Source organism: Bombyx mori, chromosome 15 (genome assembly GCF_030269925.1).
Source record: "Bombyx mori chromosome 15, ASM3026992v2".
In the NCBI taxonomy this organism is placed as follows: Eukaryota; Metazoa; Arthropoda; class Insecta; order Lepidoptera; family Bombycidae; genus Bombyx; species Bombyx mori.
Window position 1 is genome coordinate 12,846,478 of NC_085121.1, and position 17,181 is coordinate 12,863,658.

A 17,181-nucleotide genomic window follows, 5' to 3' on the forward strand; every position below is an offset into this window, starting at 1 on the left:
TTACGCAACTGATGTTCTCAATCCGAGCAAGGGTTTCACCATCTCGATTTCACTTGCAGCAAGTCATCTGCGTAACGTGCGTTGGTTATTTTAGTGCCACCTATTGTGACTCCGCCCTCCCAACCTTCACATGCTCGCCTGATTATGTACTCTCCATAGGCGTTAAAGAGAATAGGGGACAGGATGCATCTCTGTATTACCCCCTTACCGAAACAAAAAAGCTCTGATGTGCAGTTCTCGACCTTTACCATTCCTTGATTGTCCAGGTATAGAGAGGAGATGAGGGCAACGAGGTGTAGAGGTACTCCCAGTTCCCTAAGTACCTTCCATAGGTCCGACCACACAACACAATCAAAGGTTTTACTGTAGTCGATAAAGCAAAAGATGGTGGGTGTGTTGAACTCGTAGACCTTTTCGATCAATTGGCGAATTCTTAGAATTTGCTCACGAGTTCCTTTGCCCTTTACAAAACCCGCTTGTTGCAAAGGCGTACCATCTTCATCTTCTACCAGCCATGATTTGGGTTTGAACTGTTTTGTCAGCAGTTTTAACTTTTTGAAGAGGTCCGAGCTTTGCGATCTGAACGCATGCTGCTCTACTTCTTGACAGATGCACTCAATAAAGTTGTTTTCATCATGCCGACATTGTCTTTGGATCATTCTAGAAAACTAGGAGTACTTTACTCTGTCTGCTGGATCTGATAACCCACGGCTTCTAAGCTCCTTCCTATCCTGTATGAGTTTCAAGGTCTTATCTGACATCCAGGTCTGTTTAGGGCAGGGTTTAAGAGGGTGCTTGTTGCTAACCTTTTCGAATGTCTCATTGATCTGGTCCTTTAGGTGTCTCCACTGTTCGTCCGAGTCCAAGTTTGCTAATGGAGATGTCTGAACAATCGCTTCGTCAAGTGGACATTGGACCTGCTTTTGTTCTGCGGGCGTTAGCATACACATAGGTTTGAGGCACTTTTTCTTTATTGCTTTGAGGCGCAGGGCAAACTTAGCAACCAACAAACTATGGTCGGATCCACAATCAGCTCCCGGGAAGGTTTTCACGTTTGTTATTGATGATCTCCAGCGACTACTAATCAGTATATAGTCAATCTGGTTACGGCAGCGGTCGTCAGGAGATATCCATGCGTAAAGCCGTCTCGGGTGATGCTGGAAACACGTGTTCATTATCGTGAGTTTCTTGTCTATGCAAGACTCAAGAAGTCTGGTTCCTCTATCATTTCTGGTACCATGCCCGTATTTACCAACTGTGTTTCTTAGATGGTCGTCGTCTATTGTGCTGCCTATTTTCGCGTCCTAGTCCCCAATCACCATTGTGATCTCCCGGTTCGGTATTTCAGAGAGAACTCCTTCCAAGTTCGAGTAAAATTCGTCACATGTGGCTTCTTCTGATGTTGAAGTAGGGGAGTAAACAACGACCATGTTTAAGGTACAGGGATACGTGTTAAGCTTCAGTGATATGATCCTGTCTGAGACTGGATTTTAGGCCATTACATGGTTATTCAGCTGGCGAGATAGCAGGATGCCGACTCCATTTGTACTGGAATTAGCGGGCCCGGAAAAATACAAGGTGTTCCCATTGGAGGTCCTGTAATGACCTTGTCCTCTTTTGTGAGTCTCCGTCACACCAAGTAAGGCTATATTGTGCGACTCTGCTTCTTTCTCCACTATATCTAACTTTCCCCAATCTACGGACGTTCCAGGTAGCTATGCGTCTGAGCTCTCTGATTGAGACTTTACTTTTCGTGGCATCAGTAATATGTCCACTGTCTAGAGCCTGGTGTCCCGCCCCAGAAGCGGCTTCGGTAGCTAATTTAACACCGTTCGGCCCAGTTACCGAGCGCGCCGGGGGTTAGCCGGATCGCTCAACAAACTAGGTCTGTAAATCGTACTATTCATTGAGGGAGTTTTCTTGGGTAAATACTTAGTGGTGGGTACCCAGATCTTTCCACTGCAGAATTGTAGAGGTTGTTTAAGTCCTCATGGTCTCAGTGAGCCACTCCAACAGGTGTCAGAGGGATCGGGTTAATTGACCGCCGCCCGATTTTCGGCGTTGTTTTCTTTTATGATTGGGTTGTTTTCCTCCTTATCAAGCCTCCTCCTTTCTCATCCGGGCTTGGGACCGGAATCGGCGGAGTTAACTTTCAAATAAGAACTAGTATTAATTAATGAGAGTCGATTTTTAGATCTCATCGACCCCCAAATTGAATTTTCGTATTTTTAAAGTTTTTGAGGCTTTAAGACTTGAGTTATTCGTAAAGCTGCTGTAGCTCCACAATCACTCATTAAAGAACCCACTTACTGGGCTCGAGGACTTCATGTTTATTCGAAATTTTATTTTAAAGAAATAAACGTAGTACATAAATGAAATATACTATTTTTATTATTGCTTAGATGGGTGGACGAGCTCACAGCCCACCTGGTTGTTAAGTGGTTACTGGAGCCCATACCTACCCGTGCGGACTCACAAGAGGCCCTACCACTAGTAATTACGTAAATTGTAATGTTGCGGGTTTGATTTTTATTATAATTATGATGTTATTCCTTCACCATGGAAGCCAATCGTGAACATTTGTTAAGTACCTACGTATTTCATTAGAAAAATTGGTACCCGCCTGCGGATTCGAACGCCGTTGCATCGCTAGATTCAAATGCACCGGACATCTTATCCTTTAGGCCACGACAACTTTTTAAAATATATTATGTATGTTTTATTAATAAATCTACTTACTTCATTTCTGTTAAAAATTCATATTTGTTCGATATATTATGTGTATTATTGTTTAACGTATCTTCACAATATAAATTTAAATATTGATGACAACTTCGAAAAAATCGATATAGCGTTCATTTACCACGATGTTTTAAATACCGAAGATTGATAGTTAAAATTAACGAATTCTACTTTAGATTTTTTTTACGAAGGATGTTGCATCCCTATTCCAAGAATCAAAAATGGCCGACACGCCATTTTGTTTGACTTTGATTAGCTGATGCTGTCAGAACATCATAAATGTCAATTGTCAGTTCCTCTTTGATTCAATTTGAAGTTTTAAGTTTTGACCGTTTTTAATTGTTTATTTACCTGCGCCAAAACTTATTTTATACCGTACATATTTTGTGATCATTTGCGTGGTTATTAGTATCAGAAGAAAATTCTCAAACTAATTCCTTTTTCAAACGCCAAGATGACATCTCAAACAGAAAATTTGAAAACAAATGAATTTCAACGACGGAGAAAGCTTAGACTTCAACAGGTGATTTTAAATTTTAATGTACTTTACGACATAGACAATTTACAAAAAAAACATTTTATTAAGTAATTTTCGTCAACTAATATTTTTAGGTACGTGAGCAATCAAAAGATATTGCTAAGAAAATAAGACAGCGTGCTAAACTTGAAAAGTTGAAACAGGCGTCAGACTTCGACGTTTTCAAACAAAGGGAATATTTAATGAAACAAGGAGAACTAGTCAAACAATTAGAGGTGTTGTACTCAAAAGGAATAGAAAATGTAGGATCTAGTCATAGGAGTGCCTTAGAAGATCGACCTGGTAGTTTTATTGTTATGATAGAATTAAATTATAACCGAATTTTAATTAAGATCATTTGATTAAAGCCTTTCATAAGTATAAAATAAAAAAATCTGTTTTTAGATGTGGTTCCAAAGAAACTAGATCTAACAAAAGTACGTGCGAGGGAAGCAGCCTCAAAATTAAGAAGAGCAAAACAGGAAAAGTTAGATGAACAAAAAAGAATATTAGACAGAAAATTACAAGCCCGGTACAGTTACTTAAATAGGAATAATATTCATTTTTAAATTGCATACTTAATAGTGTAGAAATTTTCAAATACTTATTTTTTTACATGGTACTAAGTAGTTACTAGAAGCTGAAGAACACCACAGTGAATGTGAATATCATAAATAAACTTGAGACATGAGGTTGAAGCTCTCATTACATTAGAATAAGGGCTGCCTAACCTTTAAATCTGAATGGATGCTCACTCATTACCAGTATGCTGGTATGGAAGCATCCAGATTTACATGTCTTACAATCAGTTGTCAACGCGCAATGACTTGTAAAACAGATTATGGAACAAACTAATAGTGTAATAACTACAGAAAATATAAAATTTATATATTTTAAAATTGACTATTATATTGTAAAATTATCAAATCCAAAGTTTTCTAAATTTGTAATTTTATTTATAGCGAGGTAGCTAATGAACTAAGCAGAGATAAAACTATTAAAGCGTCAAAGAAACCTTCAGAGACACATCTTCAAAGTACTGAAATGGAAGAACCGTCTAAAGATGCACAGCCAGTAGCTCAGGAACAAGAGAAACCAAGCAGAAATGATATTGCCACTCAATGGGAAATGGAAGAACCATCAACTGAATTAGAACACAACATTCCAACATTAACTTTGATGGACGATAAAGACACTCCCACTGAACTTAATAATAATATGCCACAGAAATCTGACAATAGCAAGAGGTTAGATCTCTTTGCATTGAGTGAGGGTATGCCGTTGAGTCTTCGTGGAAGTGTCGTCAATGAAGAAAGAGTTTCAGTTAAGGAATCTGTAAATATAGTTTCAGAATTTTTGAGGAATAGAGCTATGCGTTTGAGAGAAACCGATCATATTAGCAGTTTAAACAAAAGTCAATGCGGTGATTTAGTTGGTGTGAAGGAAACTATTCTACGTACAAGATCATCAAGAACTGAAGGTACAAGTTATGTGTGTCATGTACTTGATGAACAAGTAATTCCTGTTCCATCTTGGGAATCTCAAAAATGTCAACTTTGTTATCAGCAAGTTTTAATGCATAAAACAAATATCAATAATAAAATTTTGAATGAAGTTACAAAAAGAAAATCTTATCAAGAGCCATGTTCTAATCTTTCTCTCAGTAAAAAGAGTCCTATAAAAAAATCGACTGTGTATCATGGAAATAGTGAGCATTTATCAAATTTACTGTAGTTAAATATAGTTTTTTTTTTTTATTATAGTTACTGGTACTAATTATCAATATCAATACAACAAGCTGTTTACTATGAGTACTCATGAATATACTTCACAATACTACCACTGTACACAAGTATATTATCGCTCTTAAACCACTGAGTTTCTAACTGGGTCTTCTCAGTGGGTTGTGATTTCAATCTCGTGGTAGATTCAGAGACCAGTGTTATCATACTCTGTAAGATTGGGGCCCTGAACTCACATATCAGTCTGTGAGTAGCTGGAATAGTCCCTTAGGCTACCAGCTATTAGGTAGGAAAAAAAACCTTAGTGTAAGAACTACTATAGTGCATATTCTTAATCCCAAATAGCAGTTCATGAATTATGCTTGTAAAGAGCCACACGTAACCACTGTTACAATGCTGTCTTTTAGTGTAAACATATTAATAATCTATTTAAATGATATTTATTATGTAGCATGTTTGTTGCATACTCAAGAAACATTTATAGTATGATATGTATTTATACACATTTTAGGTAAAAATTTAAGCAATGAAAGGTTATTAAGAACTAGTGCACCAGCCAGTGGTTCTACTGGGAAAAAATTTATAACCATGTATGATCATTCCACACGAGATGCCAGAAGTATACCTATTGTTAATAATGATGAACAGTATGTAACAAGGGATCGTGAGACTGAGGAAGATGCATATGTTAAAGCGATGAGAGAATCAAATGTTGATAATTCGAAAAGTAGAGAGAACAAAGAACAAACAAGAATTAAGAATATAAGAAACAGAGTAGCAATGACAAAGGAATCTGTGGAGAAAGAATATAAAGATACCATGAATTTTTTGAAATCACTACCAAAAGACATGAATCAACCAACCGTAAGTAATAAGTATCAAGCTCAACAAAAAATATACTGTTACAAATATGCTTAATATATCTGTTAAGCAACGCAAGGTGTACCATATTGATTAGCTAATTTGAGGCAAATGAATTAATATTGTTTTGATGCTAGTATTGAAAGCTACTGCTAACTCAGTGGTAGATTGAGTACCGTCAGCTTCCACTATCCCCTTTAATTCGTTGAATATTTATGGTGAGCTATACATAAATTACATTTCAAATGGCCAGTATTGTAATGAGGCAACTTCACTGGTGAAGACCTATCAGTTTCCCTTTTTGGAGTCTTAATTATAATGATTAACTTGCCTAACTGTGTCAACGTATTTGTAGAGGAGCTCCTATATGGACGAGAATCGTCAGCAGCTGCAGCAGGAGAGACGACAGCACAAGATGCAATGTGAATTCAGAAAAATACAAAGGGAATGTAGCAGACATAAAAAAACAGTAAGTTGCATTTATTCTTTTTTTTTTTAAATAGCCATAAAAATTAAACAAAGAAATCCAATATTTATTTTCTACACAGAATGGACGAAGGAACTCAAAATCACCAATCAACAACTTTGAAAGTGGTGACTTTCAATATTCTTGGATGCCAGTGCCCGAGAGTGACAATAACCTTGCTATTCATACGATCCCAACATCTGTTAGAGAAGGAAAAGTTGGGAACACAGTGAAGTTTAGCAAAGTAGACAGCTATCATGAGTACAGATCACGACACAAACACACTCCGCCTACTAAGGATATTAGTAAAGAAAATCAAGCCACTAGAAGAATTGAAGGTTTGATAGTTGATAATGATGTTAGCGACACCAGCGAGACTTCCTCAGTTACATCGAATGTCAGTTCATCTGAAAACATCAGGATTCAGCCAAAAAAAACGAACGTGCAAAACGAGAGTGAAATTTCTGAGGCAGATAGGATTATTATTTATAAAATTTTGGATTCTAGAAAAAACAAAAATTGCAAGAAGAATAATAAGCTATTGACTGAAATCAAACAATCTTTAGGATCGAATGTTTGTAGTAAAAAACCTGTACCAAGTACAACCGATGAACCTGAAGAAAAAGATTCAGCAGAACATGTAGATGAAGGTATATTTCATTTTTAGTACTAGTATAACTTAATGTCTCTTACTTACAATGTTGTTCTTGAACAATGGCTTTTTATTAACGAGGTCAGTAGAGCTCATACTCTGTAGATATTAAATTTTTATGGAAGCACGTAGAAACAAATATGAAGGCTTCTGTCCACTTCGGGACATAAAACAGAAGTCTGTATCCGTATACTGGCCACTATCAAATTGTGTGAATGCTTTGTGGTGTAGATTCTGCAAAGCACGGCTCTTGCTAGGGTTCGTGTTAGCTACGTTGTCAGGTTTGAGCCCCGTCAGCTCACCTACTAGTTAAGGTTACGCTGAAATAGCCTCTCAAGGCTATCAGCTTAGATAGGAAAAAAAACTACCACTAGTAATATAGATAGGGGCTTAGGTTGAGTAGGAAAACTGACTGAAGGAGACTATTGCTGCAAACATGGTGGAAGCTGTAGCAGTAGTTAGGGAATGTCACACCTGCGTTGTTGGCCGGTCGAGACGATTGACTGACATTCTGATAATAATAAGTGCTTATCCGGAGGTGTTGCTAACACTGGCCCTTGCAAGAGCAGTGTCTTCGTAGAATCTACCACCGGATGGGAAACGCGACCTACTGAGAAGATCCGGCGAGAAACTCAGCGGGCTGTGTCTGGGTTAATTTACTCGTCGAGTCCTTCGTTGGAAGCGACGGGTTCGGCGAGGACGGCGACCGGTGCTTGAGGTACCTTAAAGCACCGTTAATGGATCGGAAGGATCCGTAATGACGTGTTTAGGGCAACGTCGACTGTTTACCATTCGATCCACAGGATCGGGTGTTCTGTTTATTAAGATCGGCGTCGCATAAGAATATTACAAGCGCAATCAAGCCGAATAGCTAATTAAAGCGTCATTCCATTTGCATGTCATTGCAAAATTAAAGTACCTAAATCGAAAATTTCCATTTAATTTTTATTATTATTTTCAGGTGTATACGAACCAGTAAACGATAAAGGGTATGTGAGCAAACTTTTTTTGTTTTCTTTTTTATCTGCAATTAAAGCAACCAGATGTGTTTGAAGAAAGCCAGTAAAAGCAAACTACATATTAGTATGAAGAAACAAAAAAACATGTCAATCTGGGTATATCGATAATTATTATTGGCGACATTGAAAGTCTAATTAACTAGATCGATATTTGAATTAGAAAATGAAGTAAATGATGATAACAAAAAAAAAACATGATTTAAGACTATATATCATATCATCAGCCTATAGTAGACATAGGCCTCTCCAATTGCAGGCCACTGAGCACGATCCTCGGCTTTTCTCATCCAGCTCTTTCTTGCCAGCCACCCTGCATAGATCGTCTCCCCACCAAACTTGAGGGCGCTACGTTTGTCAATTTGTGGTCTCCACTCAAGAACACATTTACCCCAATGGTTATCGGTTCTCCAGCTAATACGTCTAGTCTATTGCTACTCCAGCCTGCTAATCCGCTGTGGTATATCGATAACTTTGGTTCTCTGACGAATCACTTCGCTCCGGATTCTATCTTTCAGAGAAACTCAACATAGCCTAAAACTGTAGTTATGCTTAATTCGGCGCTCATTTATGGCGCGGCCGGGAGTTCAGAAATTTCTGTGTGCCTTATGTATTACCGTTTCTGATTCGGAACTCTTACCTTACATACAGTATAACGTGTCCGAAGGATCTGTCGAGCTTAAAACTTCGCTAAATCAGCGTAGTATTATAATGCGTTGATAACTCAGCCAAGAATTGTCAGGCGTAAAATTATCAATTTTAATTAAATTATGCTGTCTTGTTTGTTCGTCCAAATGCCATTGTTTTGGCTGTTGAACTTGAGGTAACAATTTCTTCTGCTCAATCATTTGGCATAATATATCAAATACAAATTTAAGTTCCCTACTGTTCCTACATTTACTTTACTCTTATTATGTTAATGTAATTAATTTAATAAAACAAGTTTCTTATACTTCAGGCTATTTATAGAAAAATGTTTTAACACAAATGTCGAATTGTGGCACAGCACCGAACAAAATTGCTGGTGGTAACTAATCGTTTTGCTTCCGAATAAACCATAGTTTTTAGTGTTCACTATTCATCTAGTATCTAGCTTATATGGCGTGTCATATTCATTTAAATGAAATAAAAATTTGGTAATGTTAAGGTGAGCAATATAAATTTAATATTCGTTTGTATTTTTCATAGGAATCCTCAAAAGACCAATCAGAATGCTTCACACAAACCAGAAGGAAGTAAAGTTTGCCAATGTAGCAAAAAATCGAAAGACATGGAAGGTATAATTTTTAGTACGCCCTAAGCAAAGAAATAATATTTTTTCCAAAATTTCAATACATTATTACTCTGTCTTTGCAGGAGCTGCTAATCATTGGGATATCAGTGATTCATCAAACAGGTGGGTGCATATATATTGAATTAGACTATCCTATTATTTAAATTATACTGGTAGTAAGGGTTTATGTTAAAAGTAGTTAGAAGCAGTAAGTCTATACTAGTACCACTGTCCTGCCTGTTTCGGCGCAAAGTAGTCATACAATTCAGTTTATAGATCGGGAAAGCCATTAAACAATGTAATTGAGATTTCGACATCATCTCCACGAGCTCTGGTATATACTTAGCACAAGGTAGGCCGTAACCCCATATAGTATAATAAAATTATAATTTAATATATTTCATATAATTTTTGGTCAACAGAACATCAAATCTATGCGTGGCTTGTAAATGTGCGTGCTCTAAGTCAAGGACCAGACATGTTAGTCCTCCCCCGCCACTACCATCAGCAGCGACGTCCACTACATCCTTCAAATCAGCAACCAATGCGGCAAATAATACCACTCCAGATTCTGGATTTATCAAACTCATAGAAACCGGTGGCCACGAAGCAGGGAAATTTTACATTGGAGCTTCAGGATTTCTAAAAAACGATAATTATGAAGTGGTCATACAGTTGAGAAAGAAATACGACGAGAACAAACTTGAAGAAAAAACAGAGTCAACGGAAGTAAAACAAAATACGAAGGAGATACATCTTGAACCAGAGGCAGTCGCAGAAGATAACGCCCAGTCTGAGAGGGAAGTAAGTGCTGTCCAACATTCCAATATGGATAAGTCTGACGCAGTGACAAAAGCTTCAGAGATTAATGTAAATAAAGACGACGTTTTCCCAGTTCTTCCTCCGGATACAGTTACTGAAGCAGGACAAAACGACATCGCCTCGAATCAGGCTGATTCACCTAAAGCTTCGCTTTGTGATAAAGGCGTAGAAACTTCTTTTAAATTGTCTTATGTGATGCCAAGTAATGCGCCGAAAACAGACCCTGGGCCCCGACCAGGAACCTCGACGTATACTCAAACAAGCTTCGGCTCTCCGAATAATAGACCAGTATTTTTTCATATGAGTTCGTCCACGTCTACCGCTTACATGAGTCCACCTGAATTAATCCTACCCAGATGTCTGAAACGTGGACATTGTAAACACAAAGAACAATTCTATGAGTCGTCTCGTGTTCAAAGTCGGGAAAAACTTGAACATTACGATCAACATCATTATAACGAAGAATACAGTTGCAGCTGTAAAAGATGTATACAGATTCCCAATAAAAGAATGTCACGGAAATCCAGAGATTCTGTATGTTATAAGGATTGTACTAAATCTAAACATACTCCTTCGAATACGTCTAGCTGCCTCAGCTCACATAGGCACAAAAAATGTGCAAAGAAAAACACATCGTCAACAAAATTCAATAAAAACGAGAATCAAGTTTCTGGAAACTCTAAAAAATGTCTTAACAGACATAATACAGATAATGTAACTAAAAAGCCGTTGCAATCTGTATATAACTTGAAATATAAAGACAGGCCTACATTTGTTCAAACCAACTTAAACCCCGTAATAAAAAGTTACGTAAGCAAATTGTTGACTTTAAATAGGGAAGGATTAAAAGCTGTTGAGGTAGTCAATCAAGATTGCAGTTCTGTAGCTACACCAGGAAGCTCCATCGTCAATGAGCCTAAAAATATCAACCGAACTAAGAGCGCGGAAACTCAGATATCTTTAGAACAAATAAAACATATAGTAAAACAAAAAATTTTGAATGAAAATAAGAATTTTCCACCACCAAATGAATGTATCATGGGAGATTTTCAGAAGAGTCCATTGAAACAAAAGCCAAGACTGTGTCGAAAGAAAATAGTACACAAGGTGAAATCTTTTAACGTTTCAAAGAATTTGAAGCCCAAGGCAACACGAGTAACACAGGTGTCTGTGGAAAAACTTGCTATTAGCTCCTCTACATCTTCTATGAAAGACGATACGGAGACATCAAACAAAGATAAACCTAGCAGCAAAGCATCACAAATTACAAGAAAAATAGAAACTGGTGGTTCTGTATTCAAACCAAGTCATTCAAATCTGCGATGTGTAGAAACGAACAAAAATAATAAAGAGGAGAAAAGAAATAATAAAGTCTCTTTATCTACTAACGTAAAACTACAGGGTCAACAGAACAAGATTAAAAATAATATGCCTATAACAGATCAATCCGGATTTAATACGCGGCCTTGTGATTGGGTGCTTGACGAATCTAAACAAAACAAATGTGAAATTCCGATGACCACTGGAACTCAAACTGTTAACGAAGATTTGAAATACGTAAAATTAGCTGTCGATAAACTTCAAAATATGGAGAAGATTGCAGACCTAACTGAAAAATGTACTAAACGTCTATCAAACTTGGCTAAAGTGTTAGAGGAAGTAAGGAAAAATAAGTCACTGGTTTACAGCCAAATCTCATCCTCAGATAACACTTCTGGTTCAGAACACAGAAATGAAAAAATGATAAATAGTAAATCTCCACCGTACACACAATCTGACGAAGATAATGAATTACAGAATAACCAAGTCTTCTTAGGAACAAAATCTGTATCATCTAAAGATACAACTATAAGTTCAACTGAATATATCCCGTTTTTAAATGATATTCCAAAACCGCCACCAACTTCCTTTGACTCAGGTGACACGCATCTTTCGGTATCGCCAGTTGTAAAGTTGCCTGTAAATTTTGATTCACATTTACTATCCAGCTTGGAGGTAAATATCAAAACAAGAGCGAAACCACCTCCTGCGCTTTCGAGGATTCATTTGAAACATGGCAACGATCATATAATTCCTCATGAATTATCAACAGTTTTAGAAGTTGACTCACCCATGAGTCTCAAATTAAAAAACCAATCGAACAACAAGAGCGAGATTCCTGTCAGTTCAGGAAATGCAGAAAAAGTAGAGTCTAAACATGAAACTTTAAGCAGTTCCCAAAATAGAGAAACATTGGTAGATCCTGATTTATTAAAAAGTAATTTGGAAGTTCCTAATCATAAAATTAAATTGCCCCGCAACAATGAATTGTCAGACGTCTCTAAAGTACAGATGATGGATTTAAAACAGTTCAATGAGATTATGTTAAAGCCATTCATAACATTTCAAGAACATGCCAAGCAATGTAATATTTTACATAGCGATTTTGGTAGTGAAATTGCTAAAGAAATAGTTACTGATGAAATTAGTTCTCTTCACTCTGATGGCAGTTTACCAGATGTTATAGCTGAATTGCTCAAAAGGAACGTTATAAGTGAACCATTCAAATATGATACAGTTTCGAACATTAATTCCACTTCGATATCATCTGAATCTACGATGTCTGTTTTAGCATTGTCAAAAACTAGAAAGGATAAAAAGAAGTCAAGCGTTATGTTTAACACTAAAGAAAATGCGGCCGAAACATCAGATTCATTAAGCGTTTCATCAAATCCAGATTTAGAGAAAGCGTTTAAAAATTTAGGAATGGGCTGGGCGTCTTCTACTTTAAAAAAGACAAAAGAAAGGTTGGCTCTTTCATCATCAAGTAATACGTCCAGTTCTAGTTTATCTCAATTCAAAATAAAGAGTTTTAATAACCACGAAATACCAGCGTTAGTGACTGATTCGGTGTCGTCCATTTTAAATTCGTCAAAAAACACGAAACAAAAATGTGTTGTACCAGAAACCTCGAACGTCGAGCAACAGACATCTTTAATAAATTCAATTACCGTGAAAGACTTTTTGAAAAATGAACTAGCCAAGAAAATAACTTTTACCAATAAGACTTACAAAGATGATTCAGAAGAATTTGTATCGTTGTTTGACACTAAAATCCCTGAAGGTATGAAACATGATTCTGACAATACCCGTGAACAGCCTTCGATGGACAGCATTCCGAGTGGAAACAACCGAGCACGTACATCAACCCCTGTACAAGTTTACAAGTCGATGACATACCAATCTAGTTCAACTTCAAACTTGTCCAACGGCCTATTTAGTAATGCCGACGACCTGTCTTCGGTAAAAGGCACATCGAATTCCATGAAAAATCATTCCGCATCAGAAAAGGACGACTTACTAATTCCAAAACTAAGTTTGAAGACGAAGATGAGTTCATCGGATAGTAATAAAAGTGATTAATTGTTGTATTACATATTTATTTTCTGTATCCATGTAATTTGTGCAAATATATTTTATTTTTGATGAATTATGTTCTATAAAGATTTTCAATACATTTTAGCAATACATTTTTATTAACTATCCAACTGAAAATTAAAAATGAGCTCATGCTATACAAAATGAGCACATTCATTTCATGAATACAATATTTACATGTATATACAGTCAAAATCTGTTATAACGACATCGAAGGGACTGCTCATATTCAGTCGCAATAACCGATAGTCGTAACAACCGGTGATGCTTAATGTGTATCGTGCAAGTACAAACAAATCGATAGGGAATTATCTATATCTATACTAATATTATAAAGAGGAAAGATTTTTTTTGTTTGTTTGTTTCGAATAGGCTCCGAAACTACTGGACCGATTTGAAAAATTCTTTTTCCATTAGAAGCCGACATTGTTCCTGATGAACATAGGCTACTTTTTTATTTTTTTTTTTAATTTTTTTTTTTGGTTTCATATGTGTTTTAATGTTTCCGAAACGAAGCGAGGGCGGGTCGCTAGTTGGAAAAATATATTTATTCAACTTCAATGCATATTATTTTCTGTGAGCATAAAATCAGCCATTTTGGGCTGTTTGGAATACTTCTGTTGTGCATAGATATTTAGTAATTCACGTTGGATTTTAATTAACGTATCGTCATCGCTCCTTCCAAATGGTTGAAATTGTCGAGTGTGATACTCCATATTCCTTTGCTAAGTCTTTGTTTGAATATTAATTTGTTTTCTTTTTCTTTGCGACATTTTGAAAGTTTCCCGAATAACTCCACAAAGTTTTGGTGCGTCTTGTGTTTAGATAAGTAACAAACTAACTGAAGAGATATGAAGAAGCGGGCTTTGACTCAACCGCATGCACGTGTTTTGTTTCTAAGAATTAGAAAACCCTACACTAAACTAAATCCTATTGTTTCCTTTCCTGATTTTAATAGCCATTGAAGACAAATGTGGATACCTATTCAAATTGTTTACAATACAGCTTACCCGGACGTTCTAACAGATCTAATTCTCCGAAATATTAGTTAAATGTGGTCGTTTTATGAGGTATGTCGTTATAAGCAATGTCGTATAAAGCAATGTTTTTAATAAGGCGGTCATATAGCATTCAGCCGGGACCTTAGTTCTAGGTTATTATAACCGGCATGTTGTTCTAAACGATGTCGTAGTAAACGGTTTTGACTGTACTTGGCTGTAGATATAGTTGTAGACAAGTATAGGGCATATTCTCTGGAGTTGCTTTGTTACTATATTTGTTTTTTTGTGTGCATTTATGTACTATTCTTGTGGCACTACCTACCTAGTACCCAGTGTAGTGTAGTACAATCTTCATGTCGGCTTTCAAGTTGTCACTTTACTCTCTGTACCTTAGGCTCCCTGTCCACTGGAGTGGAGCGAGGCAGCGGAGCGGAGAAACGGAGAAATATTAACCAATAAGATTGCACAAAATCAAAATCATAAGATTGCAAAATGATTTTGAAATATTAACCAATCAGATTGCACAAAATCAAAATCATAAGATTGCACAATGATTTTATGCAATCTTATTGGGCTTATTGGTTAATATTTCTCGCGTTTCTCTGCTCTGCTGCCTCGCTCCGTTCCGGTGGACAGGCCGCCTAAAACCTTTCTACTTCTTTAGATAGGTACCGTAGATTAAGGGAAAAGGGGTTAATCTAGGATTTTCTTTGCGGCCTTAGTAAGCATGATTTTGTATTTTTAACTGTATCGACCAATTTTAATTTGAAGCTTGCAATATTTTTTCTTTAATTTAACGACATTCAGTCGACTTTTCATTGTGAATTTAAGAATAAAACGGTAATTTGTCAATCGGGTCGGTAAGCTACAAAATTTAGTCTTACATTTTAAATATCTTTGTTACTTTTTGAAATTTGTGTCAAATTTGGTTTTGAGAGTTATTTTCAGTATTTTGGGAATAGTATACGATATAATTTAAGTGATATATCATTGTTTTTCATGTAGTTTAACAAAATCTGAATGAGTCGAATTTGAACAAGAAATAGGGGAAAGGGGTTGAAGAATATGGTGTATAGGGTCGTGGACGGGGGAGATCGGGACGGAGAGAGGGTTTAATAGGGACCAGACTGAGTCGATCGGGACGGCTATGGGTGAATTGGATTGTTATTGGGGATGTAACAATACCAATACTTGGTTAATATTTTATTTTTGTTGGTATTTTAATCTATTTCTCAAATAGTGAATTGGATGTTCTACGACTGCTAGGCATTATGCGTCTAGACGATTTATTTAAGATAGCTAACTATTAGTTACATACCTACTTACTTATCTTTGATTGAAAGTAGGCCCGGTTATTAACAAACCAAAGAGCGGACGGTTAGCGTGGTATGGACATGTGATGCGTAGAGAGAAGATGCATGTGACTAGGAGATGTATGGAAACGGTAGTGCAAGCTAGAGGGGGAAGAGGTCGACTAAAGAAGACATGGATGGAGAGTGTGAATGACGATATGAGAAAGAAAGGAGTGTGTTGAGATGACAGCTGATAGAAGAGAACGGAAGAGAAAAATTATAGTGCCGACCCCATCTAGTGGGTTAAGGTGAAGAAAAAGAAGAAACCTACATAAGTTTGATTAATATAAAATTCAACAAAGATAGTTTTTCAAGTTCTATTTCATTTGGCCCGTTTAAATGAAAATATTTTTACCATTCGCGTGCACATCGACAACCAAAAAGCAACATTAATAATTTAGTTGATAACTGTTTTTATTTTATTTTATTGCTTAGGTAGGTAGACGAACTTACGGCCAATGTGGTCTTAAGTGGTTACCGAAGCCAGCCGGATAGACATCTACTACGTAAATGCCGCCACCTAGGTGTTTGGACGAGCTCGCAGCCCACCTGGTGTTAAGTGGTTACTGGAACCCATAGACATCTACAACGTAAATGCGCCACACACCTTGAGATATAAGTTCTAAGGTCTCAGTATAGTTACAACGGCTGCCCCACCCTTCAAACCGAAACGCATTACTGTTTCACGGCAGAAATAGGCGGGGCGGTAGTACCCACCCGTGCGGACTCACAAGAGGTCCTACCACCAGTAATTACGCAAATTATAATTTTGCGGGTTTGATTTTTATTACACGATGTTATTCCTTCACCGTGAAAGTCAATCGTGAACAATTGTTAAGTACGTATTTCATTAGAGAAATTGGTACCCGCCTGCGGGATTCGAACACCGTTGCATCGCTATATACGAATGCACCGGACGTCTTATCCTTTAAGCCGAATTTACATTACGAAATTAGTGGCGTGAAATGAATTTCGTGACATTAGTTTTACCAACAGTTTCACGTGTAATTTAATACTTTCGTAATGCATGCATTAATTTCATGCATGTAAATTAGTTTCGTGCCCTGCGCGATTTTTTTGTGAAATTAGTGTCATGCAACTAATTTCATAGTGTAAACGCGACGTGAAACTAATGTCGCGAAAGGGCCTGCGCTGTGCGGACGTGTGAATTGTTAGTTCGGACGCGCTTCGAGCGTTGAAAATGGCAAACCAATGATGGAGTACAGAAAAAAATATAGATCTTATTATTGAATATCAATGACAAGGGTCCCGAAACACCTATAGTAAAAAATCAAAATTATCTTCACTCATTCGAAAATA

The 17,181-nt window shown here is 36.9% G+C and overlaps 2 protein-coding genes across 7 annotated transcripts; one reads left to right on the forward strand and one right to left on the reverse strand.

The window, feature by feature from the left end:
- Positions 1–668: 668 nt before the first annotated feature.
- Positions 669–1,430, reverse strand: LOC105842946 (uncharacterized). Its single transcript, XM_012697325.1, has 2 exons — positions 1,320–1,430; positions 669–1,157 (listed from the first exon to the last, which is right to left on the reverse strand). The coding sequence occupies exons 1-2, from the start codon at positions 1,428–1,430 to the stop codon at positions 669–671; spliced, it is 600 nt and encodes a 199-aa protein (XP_012552779.1).
- A 1,567-nt stretch (positions 1,431–2,997) lies between these two features.
- LOC101741655 (uncharacterized) lies at positions 2,998–13,560 on the forward strand. Of its 6 annotated transcripts, none has more exons than XM_062672692.1 (12): positions 3,001–3,265; positions 3,355–3,562; positions 3,665–3,791; positions 4,222–4,967; positions 5,513–5,865; positions 6,218–6,331; positions 6,411–6,978; positions 7,942–7,969; positions 8,955–9,023; positions 9,185–9,273; positions 9,353–9,392; positions 9,692–13,560. In XM_062672692.1, exons 1-12 carry the CDS (start codon positions 3,197–3,199, stop codon positions 13,491–13,493), a joined length of 6,213 nt encoding a protein of 2,070 aa, XP_062528676.1. In that variant the 5' UTR covers positions 3,001–3,196; the 3' UTR covers positions 13,494–13,560. The 6 variants fall into 6 exon arrangements, with proteins under 6 accessions (XP_037871871.1, XP_062528676.1, XP_037871870.1 ...); XM_038015942.2 differs by having other exon boundaries at positions 3,002–3,265; positions 4,222–4,739; XM_038015943.2 differs by lacking the exon at positions 8,955–9,023 and having other exon boundaries at positions 2,998–3,265; positions 4,222–4,739.
- The last annotated feature ends 3,621 nt before the right edge of the window (positions 13,561–17,181 follow it).

Bases quoted from the DNA above. Each gene is read 5' to 3' on its own strand.
- LOC101741655 (XM_062672692.1), top strand. From the start codon at position 3,197: ATGACATCTCAAACAGAAAATTTGAAAACAAATGAATTTCAACGACGG. The intron at 7,970-8,954 runs GTATGTGAGCAA...CTTATACTTCAG, and splicing joins GAACCAGTAAACGATAAAGG to GCTATTTATAGAAAAATGTT. The intron at 9,393-9,691 runs GTGGGTGCATAT...TTTGGTCAACAG, and splicing joins ATCAGTGATTCATCAAACAG to AACATCAAATCTATGCGTGG.
- LOC105842946 (XM_012697325.1), bottom strand. From the start codon at position 1,430: ATGGTCGTTGTTTACTCCCCTACTTCAACATCAGAAGAAGCCACATGT. The intron at 1,158-1,319 runs GTGATTGGGGAC...ACGTGTTTCCAG, and splicing joins CGAACCGGGAGATCACAATG to CATCACCCGAGACGGCTTTA.